This window comes from Solenopsis invicta, chromosome 2 (assembly GCF_016802725.1).
Source record: "Solenopsis invicta isolate M01_SB chromosome 2, UNIL_Sinv_3.0, whole genome shotgun sequence".
Lineage (NCBI taxonomy): Eukaryota > Metazoa > Arthropoda > Insecta > Hymenoptera > Formicidae > Solenopsis > Solenopsis invicta.
Genome location: NC_052665.1, coordinates 16,839,490 through 16,866,427, shown reverse-complemented (window position 1 = coordinate 16,866,427; position 26,938 = coordinate 16,839,490). Strand labels below are relative to the sequence as shown.

The 26,938-nt window shown below is 33.0% G+C and overlaps 1 protein-coding gene across 6 annotated transcripts in view; it reads left to right on the top strand.

The window, feature by feature from the left end:
- The window catches only part of LOC105197520 (acetylcholine receptor subunit alpha-like), a 186,856-nt gene that overhangs the window by 48,158 nt on the left and 111,760 nt on the right, over positions 1-26,938 (top strand). For 4 of the 6 annotated variants that reach the window (XM_026131120.2, XM_039445944.1, XM_011163938.3 and 1 more), the window contains one exon: positions 25,615-25,659. In XM_026131120.2, the coding sequence (XP_025986905.1) occupies positions 25,615-25,659 (45 nt within the window). Of the gene's footprint in view, positions 1-6,580; positions 6,907-25,614; positions 25,660-26,938 lie in introns of those variants that run through there. The other 2 variants (XM_039445945.1, XM_039445947.1) reach the window with 2 other exon arrangements.

Here is a 26,938-nt window from a genome sequence, read left to right as displayed (position 1 = left end):
AAATTTTTTTAGAACATTATTATAACCTTCTAAATAAATCCCGACTAGCAAGAAAAATTAAAAAAAATGCGCACGCCTACGAAAAATTATTTAAACAATATAAAGTTTATTGCAAAAACAGGAAAACGAAGTCGCGGTCGGGGCTGCAAATTTTTTTAGAACATTATTATAACCTTCTAAATCAATCCCGACTAGCAAGAAAAATTAAAAAAAATGCGCACGCCTACGAAAAATTATTTAAACAATATAAAGTTTATTGCAAAAACAGGAAAACGAAGTCGCGGTCGGGGCTGCAAATTTTTTTAGAACATCATTGTAGGCTTCTAAATAAATCCCGACTAGCAAGAAAAATTAAAAAAAATGCGCACGCCTACGAAAACTTATTTAAACAATATAAAGTTTATTGCAAAAACAGGAAAACGAAGTCGCGGTCGGGGCTGCAAATTTTTTTAGAACATTATTATAACCTTCTAAATCAATCCCGACTAGCAAGAAAAATTAAAAAAAATGCGCACGCCTACGAAAAATTATTTAAACAATATAAAGTTTATTGCAAAAACAGGAAAACGAAGTCGCGGTCGGGGCTGCAAATTTTTTTAGAACATCATTGTAGGCTTCTAAATAAATCCCGACTAGCAAGAAAAATTAAAAAAATGCGCACGCCTACGAAAACTTATTTAAACAATATAAAGTTTATTGCAAAAACAGGAAAACGAAGTCGCGGTCGGGGCTGCAAATTTTTTTAGAACATTATTATAACCTTCTAAATAAATCCCGACTAGCAAGAAAAATTAAAAAAAATGCGCACGCCTACGAAAAATTATTTAAACAATATAAAGTTTATTGCAAAAACAGGAAAACGAAGTCGCGGTCGGGGCTGCAAATTTTTTTAGAACATTATTATAACCTTCTAAATAAATCCCGACTAGCAAGAAAAATTAAAAAAAATGCGCACGCCTACGAAAAATTATTTAAACAATATAAAGTTTATTGCAAAAACAGGAAAACGAAGTCGCGGTCGGGGCTGCAAATTTTTTTAGAACATTATTATAACCTTCTAAATAAATCCCGACTAGCAAGAAAAATTAAAAAAAATGCGCACGCCTACGAAAAATTATTTAAACAATATAAAGTTTATTGCAAAAACAGGAAAACGAAGTCGCGGTCGGGGCTGCAAATTTTTTTAGAACATTATTATAACCTTCTAAATAAATCCCGACTAGCAAGAAAAATTAAAAAAAATGCGCACGCCTACGAAAAATTATTTAAACAATATAAAGTTTATTGCAAAAACAGGAAAACGAAGTCGCGGTCGGGGCTGCAAATTTTTTTACAACATTATTGTAGGCTTCTAAATAAATCCCGACTAGCAAGAAAAATTAAAAAAAATGCGCACGCCTACGAAAAATTATTTAAACAATATAAAATTTATTGCAAAAACTAAAAAAGAAAAAAAATTCTAATACCAAAAACGCAAATAAATTTTAATATAAAAAAGTCAAAAAAATTTTAACATTTACAAACAGTAAAAACAAAACAATAAAAGAGACCATATTCTCGCCACCCCCTCGTTGGTTGGTCTTGGGTAGCGCAAATAGAGAGAACAATATGTATGTTTAGCAGTCAAATTATATTTCTGATTTATAATTTACATTCAAGTAGAAAATTGGGAAATCATACTATTTCTTTTCTATAATGACGATATTATATTCCTATACGGCGCAAGCAAGCAACCTTAATATGATTGCTAATAAATTTCCAGCGCCGACCAAGCCCTTGTTTCTGCAATAACTCGTTATATAATTAAAACAATTATTAGCCGTGCGCATTTTTTTTAATTTTTCTTACTAGTCGAGATTTATTTAGAAGGCTATAATGATGTTCTAAAAAAATTTGCAGCCCCGACCGAGACTTCGTTTTCCTGTTATTGCAATAAATTTTATATTGTTTAAATAATTTTTCGTAGCCGTGCGCATTTTTTTTAATTTTTCTTGCTAGTCGGGATTGATTTAGAAGGTTATAATGATGTTCTAAAAAAATTTGCAGCCCCGACCGCGACTTCGTTTTCCTGTTTTTGCAATAAACTTTATATTGTTTAAATAATTTTTCGTAGGCGTGCGCATTTTTTTTAATTTTTCTTGCTAGTCGGGATTGATTTAGAAGCCTACAATAATGTTCTAAAAAAATTTGCAGCCCCGACCGCGACTTCGTTTTCCTGTTTTTGCAATAAACTTTATATTGTTTAAATAATTTTTCGTAGGCGTGCGCATTTTTTTAATTTTTCTTGCTAGTCGGGATTGATTTAGAAGCCTACAATAATGTTCTAAAAAAATTTGCAGCCCCGACCGCGACTTCGTTTTCCTGTTTTTGCAATAAACTTTATATTGTTTAAATAATTTTTTGTAGGCGTGCGCATTTTTTTTAATTTTTCTTGCTAGTCGGGATTGATTTAGAAGGTTATAGTAATGTTCTAAAAAAATTTGCAGCCCCGACCGTGACTTCGTTTTCCTGTTTTTGCAATAAACTTTATATTGTTTAAATAATTTTTCGTAGGCGTGCGCATTTTTTTTAATTTTTCTTGCTAGTCGGGATTGATTTAGAAGCCTACAATAATGTTCTAAAAAAATTTGCAGCCCCGACCGCGACTTCGTTTTCCTGTTTTTGCAATAAACTTTATATTGTTTAAATAATTTTTCGTAGGCGTGCGCATTTTTTTTAATTTTTCTTGCTAGTCGGGATTGATTTAGAAGCCTACAATAATGTTCTAAAAAAATTTGCAGCCCCGACCGCGACTTCGTTTTCCTGTTTTTGCAATAAACTTTATATTGTTTAAATAAGTTTTCGTAGGCGTGCGCATTTTTTTTAATTTTTCTTGCTAGTCGGGATTTATTTAGAAGCCTACAATGATGTTCTAAAAAAATTTGCAGCCCCGACCGCGACTTCGTTTTCCTGTTTTTGCAATAAACTTTATATTGTTTAAATAATTTTTCGTAGGCGTGCGCATTTTTTTTAATTTTTCTTGCTAGTCGGGATTTATTTAGAAGGTTATAATAATGTTCTAAAAAAATTTGCAGCCCCGACCGCGACTTCGTTTTCCTGTTTTTGCAATAAACTTTATATTGTTTAAATAATTTTTCGTAGGCGTGCGCATTTTTTTTAATTTTTCTTGCTAGTCGGGATTGATTTAGAAGGTTATAATGATGTTCTAAAAAAATTTGCAGCCCCGACCGCGACTTCGTTTTCCTGTTTTTGCAATAAACTTTATATTGTTTAAATAAGTTTTCGTAGGCGTGCGCATTTTTTTTAATTTTTCTTGCTAGTCGGGATTTATTTAGAAGCCTACAATGATGTTCTAAAAAAATTTGCAGCCCCGACCGCGACTTCGTTTTCCTGTTTTTGCAGTAAACTTTATATTGTTTAAATAATTTTTCGTAGGCGTGCGCATTTTTTTTAATTTTTCTTGCTAGTCGGGATTGATTTAGAAGGTTATAATAATGTTCTAAAAAAATTTGCAGCCCCGACCGCGACTTCGTTTTCCTGTTTTTGCAATAAACTTTATATTGTTTAAATAATTTTTCGTAGGCGTGCGCATTTTTTTTAATTTTTCTTGCTAGTCGGGATTGATTTAGAAGGTTATAATAATGTTCTAAAAAAATTTGCAGCCCCGACCGCGACTTCGTTTTCCTGTTTTTGCAATAAACTTTATATTGTTTAAATAATTTTTCGTAGGCGTGCGCATTTTTTTAATTTTTCTTGCTAGTCGGGATTTATTTAGAAGCCTACAATGATGTTCTAAAAAAATTTGCAGCCCCGACCGCGACTTCGTTTTCCTGTTTTTGCAATAAACTTTATATTGTTTAAATAATTTTTCGTAGGCGTGCGCATTTTTTTCAATTTTTCTTGCTAGTCGGGATTGATTTAGAAGGTTATAATAATGTTCTAAAAAAATTTGCAGCCCCGACCGCGACTTCGTTTTCCTGTTTTTGCAATAAACTTTATATTGTTTAAATAATTTTTCGTAGGCGTGCGCATTTTTTTTAATTTTTCTTGCTAGTCGGGATTGATTTAGAAGCCTACAATAATGTTCTAAAAAAATTTGCAGCCCCGACCGCGACTTCGTTTTCCTGTTTTTGCAATAAACTTTATATTGTTTAAATAATTTTTCGTAGGCGTGCGCATTTTTTTAATTTTTCTTGCTAGTCGGGATTGATTTAGAAGGTTATAATAATGTTCTAAAAAAATTTGCAGCCCCGACCGCGACTTCGTTTTCCTGTTTTTGCAATAAACTTTATATTGTTTAAATAATTTTTCGTAGGCGTGCGCATTTTTTTTAATTTTTCTTGCTAGTCGGGATTGATTTAGAAGGTTATAATGATGTTCTAAAAAAATTTGCAGCCCCGACCGCGACTTCGTTTTCCTGTTTTTGCAATAAACTTTATATTGTTTAAATAATTTTTCGTAGGCGTGCGCATTTTTTTTAATTTTTCTTGCTAGTCGGGATTGATTTAGAAGCTTATAATAATGTTCTAAAAAAATTTGCAGCCCCGACCGCGACTTCGTTTTCCTGTTTTTGCAATAAACTTTATATTGTTTAAATAAGTTTTCGTAGGCGTGCGCATTTTTTTTAATTTTTCTTGCTAGTCGGGATTGATTTAGAAGCCTACAATGATGTTCTAAAAAAATTTGCAGCCCCGACCGCGACTTCGTTTTCCTGTTTTTGCAATAAACTTTATATTGTTTAAATAATTTTTCGTAGGCGTGCGCATTTTTTTTAATTTTTCTTGCTAGTCGGGATTTATTTAGAAGCTTATAATAATGTTCTAAAAAAATTTGCAGCCCCGACCGCGACTTCGTTTTCCTGTTTTTGCAATAAACTTTATATTGTTTAAATAATTTTTCGTAGGCGTGCGCATTTTTTTTAATTTTTCTTGCTAGTCGGGATTGATTTAGAAGGTTATAATAATGTTCTAAAAAAATTTGCAGCCCCGACCGCGACTTCGTTTTCCTGTTTTTGCAATAAACTTTATATTGTTTAAATAATTTTTCGTAGGCGTGCGCATTTTTTTTAATTTTTCTTGCTAGTCGGGATTTATTTAGAAGCCTATAATGATGTTCTAAAAAAATTTGCAGCCCCGACCGCGACTTCGTTTTCCTGTTTTTGCAATAAACTTTATATTGTTTAAATAATTTTTCGTAGGCGTGCGCATTTTTTTTAATTTTTCTTGCTAGTCGGGATTTATTTAGAAGGTTATAATAATGTTCTAAAAAAATTTGCAGCCCCGACCGCGACTTCGTTTTCCTGTTTTTGCAATAAACTTTATATTGTTTAAATAATTTTTCGTAGGCGTGCGCATTTTTTTTAATTTTTCTTGCTAGTCGGGATTTATTTAGAAGGTTATAATAATGTTCTAAAAAAATTTGCAGCCCCGACCGCGACTTCGTTTTCCTGTTTTTGCAATAAACTTTATATTGTTTAAATAATTTTTCGTAGGCGTGCGCATTTTTTTTAATTTTTCTTGCTAGTCGGGATTTATTTAGAAGCCTACAATGATGTTCTAAAAAAATTTGCAGCCCCGACCGCGACTTCGTTTTCCTGTTTTTGCAGTAAACTTTATATTGTTTAAATAATTTTTCGTAGGCGTGCGCATTTTTTTTAATTTTTCTTGCTAGTCGGGATTGATTTAGAAGCCTACAATAATGTTCTAAAAAAATTTGCAGCCCCGACCGAGGCTTCCTTCCCTTGTTTCTGCAATAACTCGTTATATAATTTAAACAATTTAGTAGACCTGCGCATTTTTGTTAATTGTTCTGATCTATTTAGAAGCGTATAAGTGTATTTTGTGCAGTTACTTGCTAGTTTGCCTTTATATGTCAAAGTTTCTTGTGTATTTTATTTTGAATGAGAATCCCTGCTTTGACGAATCTGCTGCTGCGAATCCGCTGCTAGCTTCAAGTATCATTACAATACACAATGTACATAGTATCTGTTACATTAAATGAAAAAGCCAAAATCGATTTGCAAAAATCAATAAGTAATAACAGTGATGAAACTTTCTCTAAATGATCTACATAATTTGCTTCAGATTTTAAAATACAGACTTCTAGTTACAATTTTATGTATCTTATATTTTAATACATATATGTGAATTTCATGTATGTGTGTATATTCCAATCCTTTAAATGTGTTTCATACTATATAACACATGATCAAGTACTGAGACAATAATTTATTTACAAAATATTACTTCAAATATTATTTATTATAAAATAAATGTTGTATATTCTATACTTTCTTTTTAAATTAATTTTGTCGCCTTTTTTTCATTATTATGGCACATTTTATATGCAGCTTTATATTCCAAATTGTTAACGTTGCTAAATCAATTAAAATCAATAATTTAATTATTAAGAGAAAAATTTAACTTTGTAAATTATTAAAAATTTAATGATAAAAAATTCTTAATTTATGGAAATTAAATGTCATCCGAGGCAAATTATTTAACACATATGGTAAATAAAAAATAACTCTGACTCACAAAAATATAAATATCTGTAGGACATATGAATATAAATACTTGTATTAGTATAAATATGAATCTAAATACTTGTAACATATTTCTAGTACATAAACACTATTTTTTATTTAAATGTGAAAATCTTTTGCTGTAAAGCAAATTGTAACAGTTTGTTTAACTAATGCAATCATCGTAGAATATCCCAAATCTGTGACGGGATATAAGGATGCAGAAAATGCGCAAGATGTTAACGAAGTGCTATTCTGTATGCGTGTGCGTGAAATGGAGGAAGTAGTGTGGTACATGTCGGCTTAATGGGACATCGCAATGGCTCTAGTTAGTACATAACATGGACATAACGAATGCTTATCCTTGATACGAGCGAATGAAGGTATTTATGAGATTTTCATCAATATACCAAATTAATTTACAGTATTTAATCGTCGAATTCTTTGCACAGTCAAATAATAAATACTTTCATATCCAACCATTAAATTTTATTATATTCATGTCACGAGTTATTAGTATATTCAAGATAATTTTGTTCAAAAATATTTCTTACCTCTTGATTCGAAGTAAGAAATTGTGTACATATTATTTCAAAAATTAATCTAGTTTGTTAAATTTATTTATAAAAAATATTAGATTTATATTAAGCCAAGTATTTTTAGAATTTAGCAGACTCTTCCATTATAGTTAGAAATAATATGTTTTACAATATATTTTATGAAATTTTTAAAAATTTCATAAATCAAATTTTAATTATATTTTTGTATAATCAATTTAAAAAAATCAGTTGATTAATAATAGCTCACCATAATTTGATTCTAATGGAATGACTCCATTAGTCTTCCCTTCTCTTCACGAATTTTCCACATTCTTAAATTTAGAAAATTCTTTCTATATAAAGTTATTGTTTTCGAGTCTGTTCGCCCAACAACACGCTGTTTACATGGCGTTGAAACAAATCCCATCGTTTCGAACGTTACGATACCGCTGCCTCCTTTTATATCCAAAGTTCAACGAGGTTTGATCATCTCAAACTCAATAACATCGTACCGTGGAGTGTGAAAATATCGTATGAAAGATTCTCTTTATTCAATACATTTATCGTATGTATACGTACATACGAAGAAATACATAAAATTGATATTCTCCAATTTCACTTGTGATATCATCGAAAATGTATTGTTACAAATATTAACAGTAAATGTAGATCATTAATAGTAATAATAGCGAATAATTGCAAACGGGTACATTAAGTTTTTATGTCGACTATTCACCTTCTTCTCTTACGTAACGAAATCGAAAACGAAAGTTGCGAATTCACTGAGCGAGCACAGCTCTCGTTTAAAATGAAAATCGTACGCGCAATGCTCGTAAGTTTGAACGACATGTCGGCTATTCATACCAACGCATCTCATTTTTTTTTATTCCATTCATGGCTCTACCCGGCCTATCCTTTTACTTCTTTTTCCATGTCATGCCATAAACCTCCCGGCGCATTTAGGAAATAAGTCCCGTGTGCAAGAACACGGCGCTTGATGCTTTCAGGAGTGTTTTTAGCAAGAAAGGCCAATGAGCCTAGGCACGATGTAAAGTCCCGAGGGTTAATAATGTCCCAGAAGCGTACACAGGAGATTGTAAGACCGAACACGCGGTGTCAGCGACCCCGACGTGGCAGACGACGAAGGAATTCGGGCGTATAAATACAGCAAACACGATGTGTTGCTTGTAATATGAAATATTTGTGAAAAATGCCAAGAGGACGTATGCAATCATAGCCGCCCGCATCCTGAAGGCGCAATCTTCTCGGTTTTCGCCGAGTCGTCACGTTTTCGCAATTTATTTCGATGGCATCGGCAAAATAAAGCAGTTTGAGAAATATGGGACTCTTCCACTAGTTAAATTCGCGATGCAATTTGGTTCGTGCATGAATGAATCTTCTGACGACTTTATAACTTATTGTTAGAAGAGAGTTGTCGAACGTGCGCACTATATACTTAAGTTATATTTTATTACATTATTTCTTATTTGATATACTGATTAATGCGCAAATAAACCTTGGAAATTCTAGCTTGACGTTTCAGATTACATATTACCACAATATTTAACTTTTTACAAATTAATAATTTATTACAAACCTTTCTTTAACATGCTGGAAGGTATGATTTAAGAAACCGATTATCTAAATTATACCCTTGGGTTTTCTAAGTTATATCGCCTATAAACGTATTGAATTTATGAATTGAAATAATTAAAAATATAAAGAATTATTAACTAATTTATTTTATCAATAATTTATTGAAATAAAGGATTGAATTTATAATTAATAAATAACAATAACAAAAAAGTAAAAAAGTTATCGAAATAAAACTGGCTTCAATTAATTTTTGCAATTGACATAATTTTATTCATACTAATTTTTAGTTTTATTATTATTAACGATCAGTTTTACATTAATATTATTGTAATAAAATGTGTAGTGGTATGATTTAATAAATTTGACAAATTTAATAAAAATATTGATTCAATCTTTATAATTACAAATACATATATGCAATAAATGTAAAATGTTCTATAAAGCTTTCTTTTACGAAAATATAAAAATTCAGTATAATATCACAATATTATACTGCGCAAAATAAGATGTAATGAGTTTTTATTACACATTTTTCATTTATTTTATATTTTTATTATTAAATGTTGTGTATATCAAATAAAAATATAAAATATTAATGAGATACGATTTAGGCGACCGAAGTTCAGCAATTCTCTCCTGTACCGCATGATTTTCGAGAGCACGGAAATCCGTGTCTACACCCAGTAACGAGTTTGTCATAAAAGAAACTGCAATCCGTATTTGATTCGCGGAATACACGCTTGCTTGCAGCTTACTGAGCTTACCATCTAACAAGCGAGTATACTCTTATGTGCAATTTTGCCCAGAGCATAGAGAAGCCGTGGAAAGAATTTTTCGTAAACATTTATTTAAGCGGGAGTTTTCGCACTGAAAGAATGGGGCAACTTCCTTTGCGCGTTTACGCGGAAAGAAAATATCCAGACGGAAATACGAACACGTAGGCCTTTATACGTGCGACACGACGGCTGCCTTTAGAGATGAATATTTGAGACAACCGGAATTTTTTATTTTATTAACGGAATTATAATACGTATTGCGTCAATAATTTATTTGCGGAAAGAAATTTTTGCTCTATAATGTGCGATAAAAACGAATTGTAATTTCTCAAGCAATATAACGACATAATTTATTTATACTTTGCAATTTGCCATAATTTACAAGTTTGAGTTTATCCAGTAAAAGAGTCTCTTGTTTCTCGCAATTACTTGCTGCTATAATATTTTCTACACAGAAAGAACAATTTTGCTGAAAATAATTATGTTGAAGCATTTAAAAAATCATATCGGATGTTTAACTTGGTAGCTAGTATGTCAAAACTATTTGCAGCAACATTATCATGCTTGGGCGTCTTACATAATTATTTTAATAACCCAACATAACATTTTTTTTTTATTTATATCTAGGTAAATTTTTAGATGCTGCTAAAATTGTTCTTTCTATGTAATATAATAACAATTAAATTCAGCGTGTGTGTACGCGATAATCTAGCTTTTTCTTTAATGATAATGAGGTAGAAGCGTTGTATTCACTTAGAAAAACTTGTATCTTGGACAGACTTGGTTTTAATTTATCACGCTTCTTCGCATCTAACACTGAAATTGAATTGAACAATAGTGACAACGTTACTGTCAACGTTACCGTCAAATATTCTACGTCTGCAAAATGTCAAATATCTGCCAGGCAATATTCGCTGAAACTTCCTGAAATCGTTCGCGTCTGCAAACGTCTGATATTAAAGTTAAAATTTTCCATTCAATAAACGGAGATCGGAGATGCCGAGGAGGTTTAACGCGGAGATTTCGCATTGCTCGCGGGCACGCTCTCGCAGGGCGAATGCGATACGCCCATCGGGAATTCCATTCCCAGTGCAGCGTGGCAGCCGTGTTGCAGACATCGGGCCCATTGCAAATATTGAAAAACGGCAGTCACCTGCTCTTTCCGACGTAATGAATGCTCGTAAAATATTACTCGCCCCTACGCGCCTTTTACTTCCGCCAGTCGTTTTGGATCGTTTCGAGCACGGTTTCTCCGTGCCTCTGTTTGTTCGTAATCAATTTGTCAAAAAACTCGAGCAGACCGAAACGCACTAATTGAATTCGCAAAATTTAATGTTTTAATTAACTTCTCACGCCTCGTTGGTACCGATATCATTTCACTTATGTGATCGACCGTCCCTTGATTTTCACCCACTCACGGATTTCCATAACGAAACTGTTCTTTGTGTAACGCTCGGAAGCCTCCATTGTCATGGAAATGGAAACTTTTTTTTGAGGGGGAGGGGAAGGATTGTTTCCGCCGTAGCACAATATTGCAGCGAATGATAAAGGAGTATTATATGGTCGCTTTTGTCAAGCGTGTAATGAAATTCTTTCTTTAATTCATTGCTCAATTAAAACTACAGATTTTCAATGAACGAAATAATTCGAAGAAAATTACTTATTTTATTGAATATATATATAAAATAATCAGAAATGTTATAAAAATATTTTATGGAATGAATTAAATACTTTTACAAGAATCTTTTATATTCTAGTATTATATTTTATTTTTCTAGTTATTATTTACTCAATGCGGCAAGACATTTTTTACGGAAAGTAATGTAATTTTTATAGTTTTTTTTTTTTAGAAGGAAAGGTTCTCACATTTAGATGCTTATTTGCAATACTTATTATTAAATTGATTTTTAATTTAATAACGTGATATTAATTTTTATTCAACTTAGAACTGTGTTTTAAGATCGAAAAATCTATTTGAACTATGTGAGCTTGAAAAGGTACATAAAATCACGTAATAAATATCAGCATTAATCTGGCTATGATCGTGAAGGCATTTCGTTTATATTGTGTCTTCACATTTCGGTCGATGCTCTCTATTTAATTTTATAATGGCCGACATCAACAAAGTAACAACGTTATTTATGTCAAAGTAAAGTTTAACAGAATGTTTGTTTTGATACTTAAAGTAAAGTCTTCGTTTATTGGCAGCGGTAAACTTTTGCCACAAAACGCGTGCTACGCGACTGGTGCAACAATTTCTGCAGCAGCCTCTTGCTATTGCCTTTTCCTTTTTTTCAGAACGCAGTAGAGTCGAGAAGTAATGAGAACGTCGGCGTATAGTCGGGTTTAATTAAAGTACAGCGGGCACGTAGTTTAACGCAAATGCGGTTCACGGTGGAGAAAAAAAAATGGAAGCACGGTAGGCGAGTTAATTGTTTGTCACTTCTTGCATTTATTCAAAACGAGCGTTAAAACCGAAGACATACTACAGTGAGATCGCTATAGCAAATTTCGTGCCGAATTGTAAAGTCTGATCAAATTGCTCTATCGTTTTAATATTTCGCGAAAGGTCTGTCTCGATTCTCATATATTACGGTAAACTTCCGCAAAAGTTTCAAGAACATGAAAAACCCATACATTGCGGGGGTATTAAATATTTTCACGTAGACCTCTTTAACAAATTTCATTTCTTAGTAAAGTGCATCTGCGACCCGTGGCTGCGTAACATTCAGGCATATGAATATTTTTATTAAAAGAAGTCGGCAACTAAAGGAAAAGGGGGAAAAATATGACTTGCGAAAAATTTTAGATAGAAAAAATGTCGCGTCGCGATATTAATTATATTTTTATGGTGCAACGTAGAATATTAAGAGTTAGAAAAGAAAGGTAATTTCTTAATGTAGCACTTTAATTAAAGTTCTCTTAAAGTATAATATACTTGTATAATTACGTTGTAGAACGAGATTTTATTTACTTCTGCTTCTAAAGCTCTTAATACACAAATAAGTCTTTCATTTTTAATTGTTTTTATCTCAAACATTTTTATCTTTGCTAAGACAAAGCAGAAAACAAATTGTCAAAGTGTACTAGAAAGATCCTACATGAATCTGAGCGGTGTCGTCGTCACAATAGTAATAAATTTCGATCTTATCTATCATTAAACTCAAAGTTTAACGATTTGATGCGTAACACACAACCGAAAGTAACGTTATTTGCCTTTCGTGTACACGGTATACTCGCGAATATGCGCTTGATTGAAACTCCTGAAATTGGAGGCCAGCCTAAATTGCATTGAATTATCGATGTATCTGATCGAGATTAGATTGGCCGAGATTAGATTGGCAGCGTAATTTCTTTGATAAAATAAACGGATATACGCGCGCCCGTATCGAGGCACGATCGGAACAAACCGAAATTATGTATCCGTATCGATACGCGTTAATGGCACAAGTGGCTCATCGCCGCGGCTCCCAGACCTCGTCCGAGCCAAACCACTGACCTGCGTGTATACCTAGCAATTCGTGGATGGTGAAGACCGTGGATGTGAGCGCCATAGTACATGAGCCGCTGGGATTCCTGGCATTCCTAAATCGGAGGTCAACCCGAATCAGATATTAGATCGGTATGGAGCTTATCCGAGAATTGGAATAGCTGGCTCGATAGTAAGCCACGACGATCGAAGCCTTTTATCGATCGGTGATTTCGAGATGACTGCGCGAATATGGGATAAAAAAATCAGAATTGGAAAAGTAGGATTAAAACGGTTAAAACGAGATATTAGTAGTTGGAAAATTTGATTTTTCAAATACCTGAGGCTAACCGCGACGAATCCCGAAAAACCGCGATCTCGAATGAATAATTTAATGAACGTTTTATTAAGAACGTTTTATTATGTTTATAATGTTGATTATACGTTTAATCAGAATATGCGACCTGCAATTAAAACAGCTGTCTGGTATGGAAACAAGAGCAAATAATTTGCATTATATTTTTTATATTTTAACGTATAAATATAGATAATTTCCTTATGGTTTTAATTTATCACAGAAAGAACGATTTTGTGATAAACTATTTAAAAATGTAGCTAGATACCGACCTTAACATAATTTTGTCGGACTAACAAAATAATTATGATGGATGCTCAAGCATGATGAGCAACGCTGCAAGAAGTTTTGACACTCCAGGAACCAGTTGGAGCGCCCAACATAATCATTTTGATGGTCTAACAAATTTACTTTCACACAGATCTGTATATCCAGCTAAATTTTCAGACACTTTAGCAAAACTGTTCTTTCCACGCTCACATCGCATAAATTACATGTGTTAAGAACCTTGTTCCCTATATAAATAAGAAACTTTTTATTTGTACAAAGTATCCTGAATCTTCATCACCGATGTGTCGCGTTGCTTTAAAAAAAAAATCTCGTAATCCTGGTAAAATCCCCGGTAATATGTCGACTACCTTCGTTTCGCTGAAATGGTCCGACGAATTCTTTTTGTCCCGAGCCGCCGTTGAATATTCCCCGGCGTTACGCGCGATGCAAATGATAAAGAATTTACATTTTCCTTAATTTGCACAATAATGGCGGCGTCACCTCTCGACCCTGTTCCACTCGCGATTCTTCCGTGAGAAAACTTCCCCGTTGCGTCGGTCGTACTACGATTCCTCATTGAATTTCCTCGGGATATTCGTGTTATGCTCGACGTTATAATACTTAAACGTTGCATTTAACAGGTCCACAATAAACACATTTTATATCGAATAGCAATAGTGATGATTACTATTAATGATGATTACTGTAGTGCAATTTTAACCCTTAAATGCACTGGTCAAATCCGGCCTACACAATTAAATCCGCTTAATAATTTTGTATCTCTTTGATAAGAGTTTTAAATAAAATTTAAAGTGTTTTTTTTTGTCTGGTGTAATAATAAGAAAATCTAAAAAATAATCATTTACAAATATAACAAAATAAAGTTTATAAGACTTTAGTAACAAAAATAAAGATTTTCTTCTAATTTTTGACAAATTTAATTTTAAAATATTTTTTTTCTAAATAACAGTAATCTTAGACAATTTAGTTGTATTTTAATTAATAGAAATATTTGCGTAATTTTGTGCAGAGGGATATATTTGTACTCCATTAATAAAAGTACAACAATAAAAATATGTACAGTTTAATTAACAACACCAACAAATTATATAATATATTTTTGCATAATATAAATTTTTTTGTACCAAACTTTTTTCTGAGCATTTTAATTTATATTTCTTCTCTTTTTTTTATCAACAATATATAATTTTAATATAAATTAGTAATGAATTTAATTATTATAATAAATTTAAAGATATTTTTTTCGTTTATCTGTGGGTAAAAATGGAAACTCTTTTTTGATATTTGTAATCTTCTTTGTTAATTTAGGTTTGTTTCATTTAGTTATATAAATACGAGTACGTTACCTCTTTTGGTGACACTGACGTCGATACTTAAAAAGGAAGCCGTGTAACGTACTAGAGTTTTGATCTTAACTTCAAATCTTCTTAGGAACAAGAGTGGTAGGATTTAATTAGATGCCAACTTGGTCATGATACACGGAAGATATTTTAAATTCATGAACCTCGCAAATTAGGCTTGAGACCGTGTCTTGCTAGAGTTAACGGTAGTGCGCGATGTACTTGGCTCGTGTAACTTTCGCGAACGTTTCCTGCGTTGCATAACAGCAACTTAAATTGTGCCGTCGCGCGAACGAAGCGGAAAGTTTAGGAAACTTTACAGAGAGATATTCATTTGCACCTGAATCTTATGGCTGTTTCGTGACCGTAATGCCAGACCATAAAATGGGCAAAAGAATTAACGGGGTCTTATCTGTCTTTCTTATGACGCAACGAACGTAATTATGACGGGGAGTGCAATTTATCAGATCCCAGATTATTTTAGACGTACATTACGTTTGCGAATTTAAATCATTTTCAGAAAGTACCTCAGTTCTCGTTAATTTTTGAAGATTAATAAAAGGGAAATGCGACAATTTACAAACGGTTATCAATGGTTATCAATGCCAAACTGTTAATTGTTAAAATCAAGGGAGCACTGAACGTTTAGCAGCAAAGCCGTTACGGTGCAAATTTCAGAATCTCCTAACGGACCTGTATATCATCCCCAGGCATAATGCTGCGACAACGGCGCTCGGTATTTACGTAATTATTGGGCCGGGCGTTTGCTTTGTGACCGGCTCATCTGGTGCCTCTCGAGTGCATGCGTCATCATTAGACCGACTATGCTATTCTGTACTTTATCAACGACATTTAGCGAGATCTTTAAGCCACTTATATCGAAAACGCTATTTTAACTCAGTTCTGAAAAAAAATCTGAATTTTATTATAGTAATCGCGATATAAGTTTAATCTGTCTAAAATTAATTCTAATGAAATTGAAGGCGTGCTATACAGTTAAAGATAATTTCTTATTTAAACATGAGATAACTTTCTATTAGAAAAATCTAAATGTTAAAAGTAAATAGATACTGCGAATTGATTTTAATGCTAATAGGTACATGTACAAACGTGTTCTAACAAAAATTGATGAGCGTTACAACGACATCTTGTTTTTGTTCACAATTTAAAAGAAATCTGCCGTATATCATTGTAAAGTTGAGATTGGAAGTTTGAGAATATGCAAGAATTGGCGCATTAATAATTCAGATAATGTAGTTTGATAAACGAAAGTTTCTATCTTTAGATTGTCCTTAAAAGTTATTCTTTCGTATTTGCTGTTCATAAAAAAATCTATTCCATGCCAAATATATACGCAGGATATAAATAATATTTTAGTTCTTACTTTTTATTTTATCTTATTGCAATCGCATTGGCTCTCGCTCTTACGAAGTTACACGAAAGTTTGCTCGCAGTTTAACTGCGCTCGAGAGAAATAGCACGTAGCTTTAAAAAAATTATTTATTAAATATTGGTACGGGACCATTTCCAGTCTATAAATAATTTTCTCACTGGTAGAACTTGGAGGATTTAATCGGTCAACTTTTCGACAAAATGAACAAAAAATAATAATGAAAAAACGTGCAGAATTAACGTTTATTTATCCATTTTGAATTAAAAATAGAAATTTGTATAATTTTATCACGACGGTGCCCTGAACGGAATAAATTTCTGGGATTATGCTACTGCACAAATTGCAAAGTGATGAAATGCGTAGATCAGCTAGGTTGAAAATTATTCCCGTTCTCTCTAATCCTCGCTTCGAGACGCGAACGTGACATCGCGTAAACGAAAATCATTTCGAGATATGCGATGCGTCGCGTTACACGTCAACTATCAAAAGGAATGAACACTGCTCTTAATCCACGAAAGCGGTGAGAAACTGGCGATGTTGCCTCTCAAATGAATATCTAACGGCTGTTTATACTCGGACTTCCGTAGTCCGAATTGCGGCCCCGCGGAGCATACAGGTTAGTCTAGTAGTAATGGAAAGCCGCTGATCAGCCCCTAGTACGACGATATTGCAGGTTGTACGTAGGATTATGCACTTTAGCATAGTTAATGGGGTGCATGTTAGGTTGAATTATTATAGAGAACTAATAATGACATTTGGCGAAGAGCTTAACTCATCTTAAATCTTCTTAAGCTTCTTTTAATTACTAAAAAAATTGTATTTTCTTTTTAAATTTTCTCTTAAAATTAGAAAAAAAAGTATACGATTGCCGTTTTAGTTTAATAACATAAAGGGTCGAAATTCGCGAATTAAAAAAAGTATTAGAGTAAGAAAGTTCTTTAAAAATTAAATAAACTAGTTATTGTAAATTATTGTAAATTTTTATTTTACGCACAGTTTTGGAGATATAAGAATTTAAAGCTAATCAGAGATTACGTATAGAGGGCCACTTGTCATTAATACTATTGCACGCGCAAATTACGGACATACGATTGCCTAAACATTTCTGATAGTTTTAGTTTTAAATTCTTATGTCTTAGAAAGTACTGTTTGAAATAAAAATTTACAAATAGCTATTTTATCTAATTTTTTTTAAACTTTCTTGCTATAGTATTTTGATTCACGAATTTCGGAACATGCTGTATGTTTTTTTACATTGATATATCTATTAATAAATTTCTAACTTGTAGATAAAATTACAAACTATAAATAAAAGTAAGCATCGAGTGTAAAAGGTAACTGAGATATGTCTTGCTCTCTGCTTGCGTTATATAATTAAGAAATGACATGTAAGAGTTCTCTCTCTCGAATCGCTTCTCTCGCGTAAGAGGAATATTATGTATGAGAACACGTAATTGTAGAAATGTAACGTAATTAGAGACGAGTCAACGAGATTGACACGATCGTGCTGGGCTTAATCGAGCTGTCTAAGGGACGAAGACGAGAGTCAGACGACAGATGATGGAAATCATAATGAATCTCGTCGTTTCGCCTCCGTCGCTCAGGAATGTGAAATTACGGCAAGAACCTGTCTAGCACGCTCGCTAATATATATCAGTGACTTCGATCTTCATTAATCTTCCACCCTTGATCGAGCCTGAATATCTGGCGTTATTCCGAGCGCAATTTTCTTGTTTACTGCTAACATAATCTAGCTTGGAATCATCTGCAATTTCCGCAAAATTGTTAACTCGTCACAGGATGATACGACAGTTTTAGTATTTTCTTACTTGGTACCTAACGACAATGTTGAATGCAACGTTGACATCTTGGAACTATTCATTTCCCTTTATTGCGCGGGATTATGTATTATTTCGCTCTACATAACAATCAAGGGTTGTTCAAATTATTGCGAGTACCGCAATTGACACACGAGATCAATTGGAGTAGCTTTTCGTGTAACGTTTGCGAAGTACCGATATCTCTTGTTTCAAACTTTTTTGCAGACGCTCTTACCCATTTGATTCCTTCTCTCTTCGCGTGCTACCTGCTTTCTCTTTCGCTCATTGATCAAACATTATCTGTTTATCCCTGCTTCTGAAACCGGAATTCCTCAGCGATAACCACACCGAGCAAACACTGTGAAATATACCCTTCAGCACCAGGATGCGCCTTGATGCTGATACAGAAGCGTCAAGTGGGTTATCACGATAATGACGGTCTGTAGATGGGCCTCATTTTGCTTGCAAATGCTCGCGATTGTGATTAATTACGAGACATCTGAAAGCGCTTCTGAGAAACACGTAAACAGTTAAAGTTAAAACGACCAATTAAAGCAAATTCTTGAAAAGCAAATTGGATAATTTGGAACAAAAAGTGACGAATTTAATATCGAATTCCGCGAGCAAGAGATGAAATTAATCTAGGAAAGGGATTACATAAATTTGGAAAATCCTGCTCATTTCTGCTCAGTCCAGTCTTATGCAATTAAACTTGCATAAGTATGTATGCAATAAAACTGATGAGTAACTCTTGCAAGTAATAGCAGGCTTACTCGCTTATACTTTTATCAGAGCACTCGTTAAGAGTACTTGTACATACACGCACAAACACGAAGGACGCGTTCTTCGTAAGCGTTCTACGAAGGCTGGGATTTGCTCATAAATATGTAAATTTCTCGTGGGCGTGTAGAGGAGCGACGGAGTAAAAATGTGGTCACGCAGAGGACTGCCGATACGAATTTGATATTCAATTATGATTGGCACCCGGTGATTTGTGTTGAAAACCGAATATAATTATGTTTTAAGAATTGACACTGTGCCATCTGCATTTATTAATTTTCTTAACTTGCTTCTTATTATATTAGATATTAAAACCTTAATTGTATGCTAAATTGTATGCATAATTTAATATCACTAATATTGACAGGATAATTTTTAATAATATATATATTCATACTACGCAATTAATCTGAAAATTGAAATTAACAGTTCTTAAAGTAAATGTATATATATTTTGGAATTAACCTCATAAAAAGTAATTATATTGCATTCTGATTGGTTTAATAAATTAATTTACGTTACCATATTTAATTAAGATGTTTTTTTTTATAGTTGGTAATATTTTACTTTGTATCATAATTACTGTGTTGTAATTGATGAATAATAATAATTCTTTATCAGATGATATCAATAATACATATAGTTCATATTTAAAATTGATATAAAAATAACAATTACATTTAATAATTTTCTTAATCATGATTTATTATTTCCCTATTACAAGAATATTCAATCACTATCTAATAGTGATTGCAAATGATAACTTGACAATTGTGCAATGTGGCGGGAAGTCTTTTCGTTGTGAATTTGTGAATGGCTTTCCGATTTTCACGTTTTTGCATCGCGATGTTTAATTACATTATTCATGTGCAACGACTCGTGGCAAATAATATCAGCAAATGTATAATAAAGATCTTGTTATGCATCAACTGTATCGACTTCGTGGGTCGTTACGATACCATAACAACTTTATGTTCCTCAGACTTGGTTGCACTTGCGTTAAAAAGACGGTGAAAATACAAACTCTAAAGAGTTAACGTGTTATTGCTGTAAAGCACGACTTAAATATTTTAATTTTATTCTCCATATCTTCGTAATCTCGTTTTTATCAATAACTGGTTTACAATTCAGAAATTCTAGAAAAGTAAATTTTATTGTTAAATTTATCAAATATATTTTAATCAAATGTACATTGCATAAGACTTCGTACATGTTAAAATGTAAATATTAAAAAACAATAACATGTTATTGATACATGACGCTTGTAATGATAAATTAAATATTTTTATTAAGTTTGTGGAAATGGTACGGGCAAAATTTTTCCACATGTCATTAATGAAATGATTTAGATCCGTATGCTTTTTACATAAAATTTTATATGCTTTACTCGTCGTGCAAATATCGCGAGGAAACTGAAAGTAGTACAAAAATTGCGGAAAAACCTCGAGAGGCCTAAAAGCATCCAGCGGATTTTATGCGCCGTTTCCACCAGAAACTTTTAAATAAACGGGCTTTTCTTCTTGACCCAAAAGTTCCTTCTAAGCATATCGAGGCGTCAATAAAAAAATTCTTTCTAGCGTGTTTGTACCACATAAACAAGTTTTTAAGAGAATTCTTGAAAATTGTATTATTGCTAAACAAATATAAATGTTAATAAGTAATAAAATTAATGTTACAAATGTTTCGACAAGTCAGTGAATTTGTCCTATAATATTTTTATGTAACTCTTTTAACAGAACGTGTTGCGCAAATAATATTCCTGTATAGTGGTACAAAATATTTTATCAGGTACGTGAAAATGGAACGCAAACCTCTGTATTTATTTTCAACTGCTGATACACGCTGAAAAGAAATTGGATCAAACTATTGATTGATTTGTAAGTACAGTTTTTCGATCGTCAGCATTCCTCTTAATTATTGTGGTTTAATGCATTTAGAGGATCACATTGCTCGCAGAGCGTTTAAATAGCGCACGTCAAATTCACGTCGGTTGCAGTTCGGTGCTTTACGTTCAATATGCGTTCATTAACGTGGTACGTGAAACACATTAAGTTTCTTTCGATGAGCATAATCGAGGAACGTTTGGAAGTAATATATAATTATATGTTCTGAAGCGTGTGCGAATGGATGTAGATACGTATATAATTGCTATAAAAGCTAAAAGTAAAACGTTATCTGCCATTCGTGGACCGTTGTAAGTAATAAAAAGAAATTTACGAAATATTTACTTAATATCAATTTATTTATTTATTTAATTAAAAATTTATTTAATTAAAAATTAAATTCAAGCCTAAACTTGACTACTTCATCACGAGATTAATCAGACTTGATTACATCTTTTTGAATCATTTGCAATTGGTAAATCCAAGATATTTCTGTTATGAGCAAAGAATTATGCTTTACGTAAATTTGTGTTGTCACGCCAAAACGTTTCACGCTTTTCGTGAATATTCAACAATCTTAAATATTCAACGTTGGAATACAGAGCATTATTCATCTCTCGGTGCCAGCCATCCCAAGCATACATCTATTTTTGCCACTCTAATCCCACTCCAATCGGTCATCTTGATTTACGACGTCAGAAATGAAGAAATTATTCTCGGGAGCCCGAACATTTTGCTATATCCGTTCTTTGTCATACTGTCAACTTCATAACATTTGCCATTCGTATGACTTACGATCGCCGATTAATTCCAGGATTTCGTATTACAATGCTAGAATTCAATATTCTGACGTAGGATCTATATAAATCTACTACACTTGATTAATATTTAACGTTTGGAAAAAATATAACTTTTTCTACAATTCTTCGCAGAGTCGTGCAAAAAGAGTTGGCGTCCACGTGCAAAAATAATTTTACTTATCCAGAAATGTGCATATGTAGTTACTTAAATATAAATATATTTAAATATACAAATTTTTAAATATATCAGATTTTTAACTATAAAATATTGAAATCACAATACTGAGATTTTGTTGTAACTTCCGGTTGATAGCTACTATCTCTTGAGTTTTAGCAATAAATCTCTAGCAGCATTAAAACGTCTACGATTTGTTTTAAGAATCGCAGTCGTAGTACGATTGCGATAGAATTATATTTTTATTAAAATAATATTTTCATTGAAGTTTTTTTGTTGAAAATCTTTAATCATTATTATAAATTATAAATAATAAAAATTGAAGTCACAATTTCATCGCATTTATAATACGTCCAAGTACAATTTAGCTGACTGGCCGCTTATGCACGCATTGCACTAAGACAGACACGCCCTTAAGTATCTGCTTTAAATATACAAACTTTATATATAAAATACTCTTTCTTAATTAATTGGTTAGTTAATTAACTCCTCTCTCTTTCTCTTCCACGTGCACACAATTAATTTAATTTATACTCAAGACCGTTAATATTCCCTACAGGACAATCTGCTTATTTATTGCTTGAAAACTGATGTTAAGAAGCTTTAGTATTTTATGTTTCCTTTTTTATCTTTCTTTATCTTTCCTTTATGATTCTTTTTGCTGAAGAGCTTACGCAAGTGCGAAACTTATCTGTTACCAAGTTTAAATCTTGCTAAATCGATGTGTGTGTGTATCTTCAAAGAAAGCGACACAAATTAGATCTGTCTGACAGCGCTTGCCACTCACTATTTCACTTTTCCTACGATCGCGATTCTCACAGCTGACAACACGTACGCAATATCGCAGGATGTGACTGTAGAAATAAAGGGCGTGCACATTTCTATTTGATTGAATTCGCAGAGAAACGGAGAAAGGTCAAACCGGATTTTCTAAATTATAAAATATATTTATAATAGAACAATTTTTTGGTAATATTACACTTCCTAATAAATGACACATATATATAAAATAATTTTAACTAATATATTATGACTGCAGAAAGATAGAATCTTTGGAATATATAAAAAAAGCTTTTAGAAAATTACGTTTAAATATAAAATGATATAAATATGGTTGATACAAATGTTAATTAATCAAAGTCAATAAAGAATTTAATTTATTGATAAATTATTGAATGTTTTTTTTTTGTTTTTAATTTTTTGAAGATCATGATCGGATGTCTTCTACGCAATAATTATCCATTTTATTCTTGTAATTACTAAAGAGAAAAATCTCTTCTTGAACTAACCAACGAACTCCAAAATACGACGTGCCGTATAGCGGTAGCAAACATTAATTAGAAACGATCAGCCGGCGGCTACTCTTGCGTCCAATCACGGAAGCTCGACAGGAATTTTCAATTTACGATCCGTATGGACAATGCGACGCGATTCTAATATCCACCTACGTATCGGAATCTGTCGCGTATGTTCTAATCAATTAACATATTGCGCGCTCGCGCTAATGGTCGCGCACATATAGTATATTCGCGCAATCGTACGGCGCGTCCACTCGCCCCACCGCAATCAGAGTTTAATTACACATAAAGTAATTTGCTAATTACATTTCATCCCGCCCACAATTGGTAGTACGCCGTGATATTGAACAGAGTTCGGAGTTACTTTGATATTTTCCGAATAGTTTACGTCGCGGCTGATCAGGGCAAAGAGTATTAGCGCTAACTTCGGTGAACAGTTGTTGCTGTTACGTCATTGCTCATTATTGTTACTAATGGAAATTAATTATTTAGTAATTTCATAAGCCGAGCTTTGATATTATCATTTATCATTTATGATTGACAGGGCAAAATAATGATTTCAGTATACATCAAGCTGTGCCATTAAATTAGATTTACTATGCTGTTATGTTAATACTAGAAGGGATTATATTATTTCTACCGCTAAGAAGTATGAGATTATTATTATTATTATTATTATTATTATTGTTGTTGTTGTTATCACTGTTACCGTTATCATTGCACTCGACACTGTTTCGCGTCAACATCGATTATTATTCACATCGACGAATGCAGTCGTTCTCGCATCGGCGCGGAAATTCGTACAAACCGACACGCGAGTTTTCCGCTTTCCGCTGCTACAATCGACGTGACATTAATTTCAAGCAAACGAGCGAACACGTGCACGTATATCGGATATGCACGAATTAATTAGCCTTTGCCCCCACATAATAGCGATAATGCACGTTGCCGACGAGCCCTATAATCTCGCGAAAATTCACTCGCCGAAATCGCGCAAGTAACGATCTATTTAGCTCTTGTTATCTACGCACAAAGCGTTTGAAAGAAAAGAAGGGAGCAACGTCGAGTCGTTCATACAAACAGTGTAACCTTGGTTTTTCTTTGAGGAAAATAAATATCCCTGTTAGCGGTGCATTGTTAATGTAGAAAAATATGAAAAGTTAAAATGAATCATTCGAGAAATACGATACGATCAGTTTGGAAAAATATTGAAACATCAATAAAAAAAATACAAACTTAAATAATGCTAGTTACCTCTCCCCCCCCCTCAAAAAAACGCTCTTTTTATATTATTCCATTTCATTATTTTATTTATTTTTTTAACACGCGTTTTCAATAATAGACATGCATTAATCATGTAATAATTTGTAATAATCGCGCACAGCGTTAACGTTTCTTGATAGCACTATAATAATATATCCAACCTTCGTTACATTTACATCCGCGATTTATCGAAACGCGCAGACCAAAGCTATATTGGTATTATTACATTTGCATATGAATGCAATCCGCCTTCCTATCGCGGAGGATAATTCATCCCAGCGCGAATATCCATTCAATACCGGCCCTCGATGCGACTATGTTGCGATGATTGCCTTGTCGGACACCTTCTCATTGATGTCACAACGGAAGCGCTCAACATCGTGAATGTACATATTTATTGTTTCGACACACGACAGAATTTATGACTCTGGATAAATTTCCGCAGCGTGTTAACATTGGGAAATTTAAAAGAGCAAAAGCGACGAGCAAAACAACAGTGTATAATTGTATTAAGCGAGAAAATAAATAACCGAAAGTAAATCATTTATATAAATGCCGTAATATCAGATACTACATTAGTAATGCTTTATCAAATTGATAATACAGATCGCATTTATAATTTTGATAATCGATAATTGCTAGAATTATCATAATATCGATAGCAGCGCCTACGATTTTACGAATAGGTTGTAACTAATAATCGCGTATCCAAAAGTCAATAGCAATTGTATCAATATCAGAAATATTTGGGGATTTACTTGCCGCTCCGACACATCGTATTCGCATTCAATCAGAATTAGATTTGCACGCGCATGTAAACAGATGCGGGCACGGATAGATTTCGCGTGTGGTACAGTTTGAATTGTGAATGTCGGGAATTCCGCGAAATAGCGGAAAGTCCAAAATCGCATACTAGCAGTCCATAACTAGGATTACGGATGGCAAGTTCCATCCATGCGCCTGAAGAGCTAGCGGGTCCAATTAGTCAAGGGGCGGCGTTGAATCCGGAAATTACAATGCGCTGCGGGTGACAGGTGCAAAAAGGAGACAGGGGATGTCGTACACTTTGTGTTGAGATCCTCCATTGCCAAACGCTTGCCAAATAGGACCACTAGAATTGTTACTGAAAATTAAGCGAATTTTCAGAGAATAAAACAAATGATTTCTTTTTTTTATATAATCGTATTAGTCACCTCTTATTTTAAAGTTAATAAAAGCGAAATAAATTAATAGTAAATTTAAAATATTATAAATCTTAATTATATTTATTGAAGATTCTCTTTGTTTATTAAAGGAACGCTTTTTTGTTACAGAACCTGAAGAACCAAATCATGACGACGAACCTATGGGTCGAACAGGTGAGCGATAAATAATTTTCTTTCAAGTATTCTCCTCTCAATTCGTGAATGTTTTATCACTCTGAAACATTTTTGATAATTCATTTACAAATTGTTTATGATATGAAACGTTTAGTACCTTTAACATTACTGCACAGCTTTAATAAAGATTAATTTAAGTAATATAATGGCGTCATGTCAACAATATTTCTTCTAGTCTCGTGTTTTAATATTAGCATTTAATCACGCGTATAATATACTTTAAGAGGAGCCACTTCTTTTCCGGATTGCGGCGGTAGAAAAGTTCGGTAGAAAAGAAAGAATCAAAAGCGTAATTTATTCAGTGTAATTGGACCGTTACAAACATTAGAAGGAGAAAATTAACGAGGTAACGCGAGACGTTCACGTTTGGGAAACAACGGCTGTTTCGCTGCTTCGCGTTACACGAACGGCATAGTAACTGCAAATTACTTGCATTATACCTGTATATATCTACCGATGCATCTGCGTGACGTTGTGCCACTTTACCATAAAATACTAGGCAGGATAAGGCAAGAGAAACCAGACAATAGCATGGATAGCGCACCATCGCGCGTAATTGAAGAATAATTAAGGCGTCGATTAGCGTAGCGATTACGGGGTGTTTCTTCGACAAAGCGACGCAAAGGTCTGAAAATATTGCCGTTAATGGATCTCAGAAATGAAATATCCAAATGTTAGTGCGGAAATTAGAAAAATGCTAATTGCTCTTGCAAGAAGAATATTCATTTCTTTATACAAGACTTACCACAACCATCGTACAATACTTTTTCAAGTGGGAATCGAATACCGATGAGATACTTGCACAGTGCCAACTTTTAATATTAAATACCGGCAAGGTATTAGATTCCAATACTGGTATAGCACTGATGGAATCCTGGGATAAGGGCAATGTTAACGATTGCTAATATTATGAACAATAACAGCAATAGTCAAGATGTGTTGCTATGTAATACAATATTAATATGGTACAGGATTACAGTGTTATAATAGTATTAAAAATCGATTCTCTGTGTTTCGACGGTACCATGTATCGATACTAATTTTTAATACTGTTATAGTACTGGTGGAATACTGGGTTAAGAGCAATGATAACGATTATGAACAATAATAGCAATAATTAATTCTATTGCTATGTAATACAATATTATTATGATGCGGAATTACAGTGTCATAACATTACCGATTTTCTATGTTACAACGGTAGCAAATATCAATACTAATTTTTTATACTGTAATAGTGGTAATATTATACCCAAAA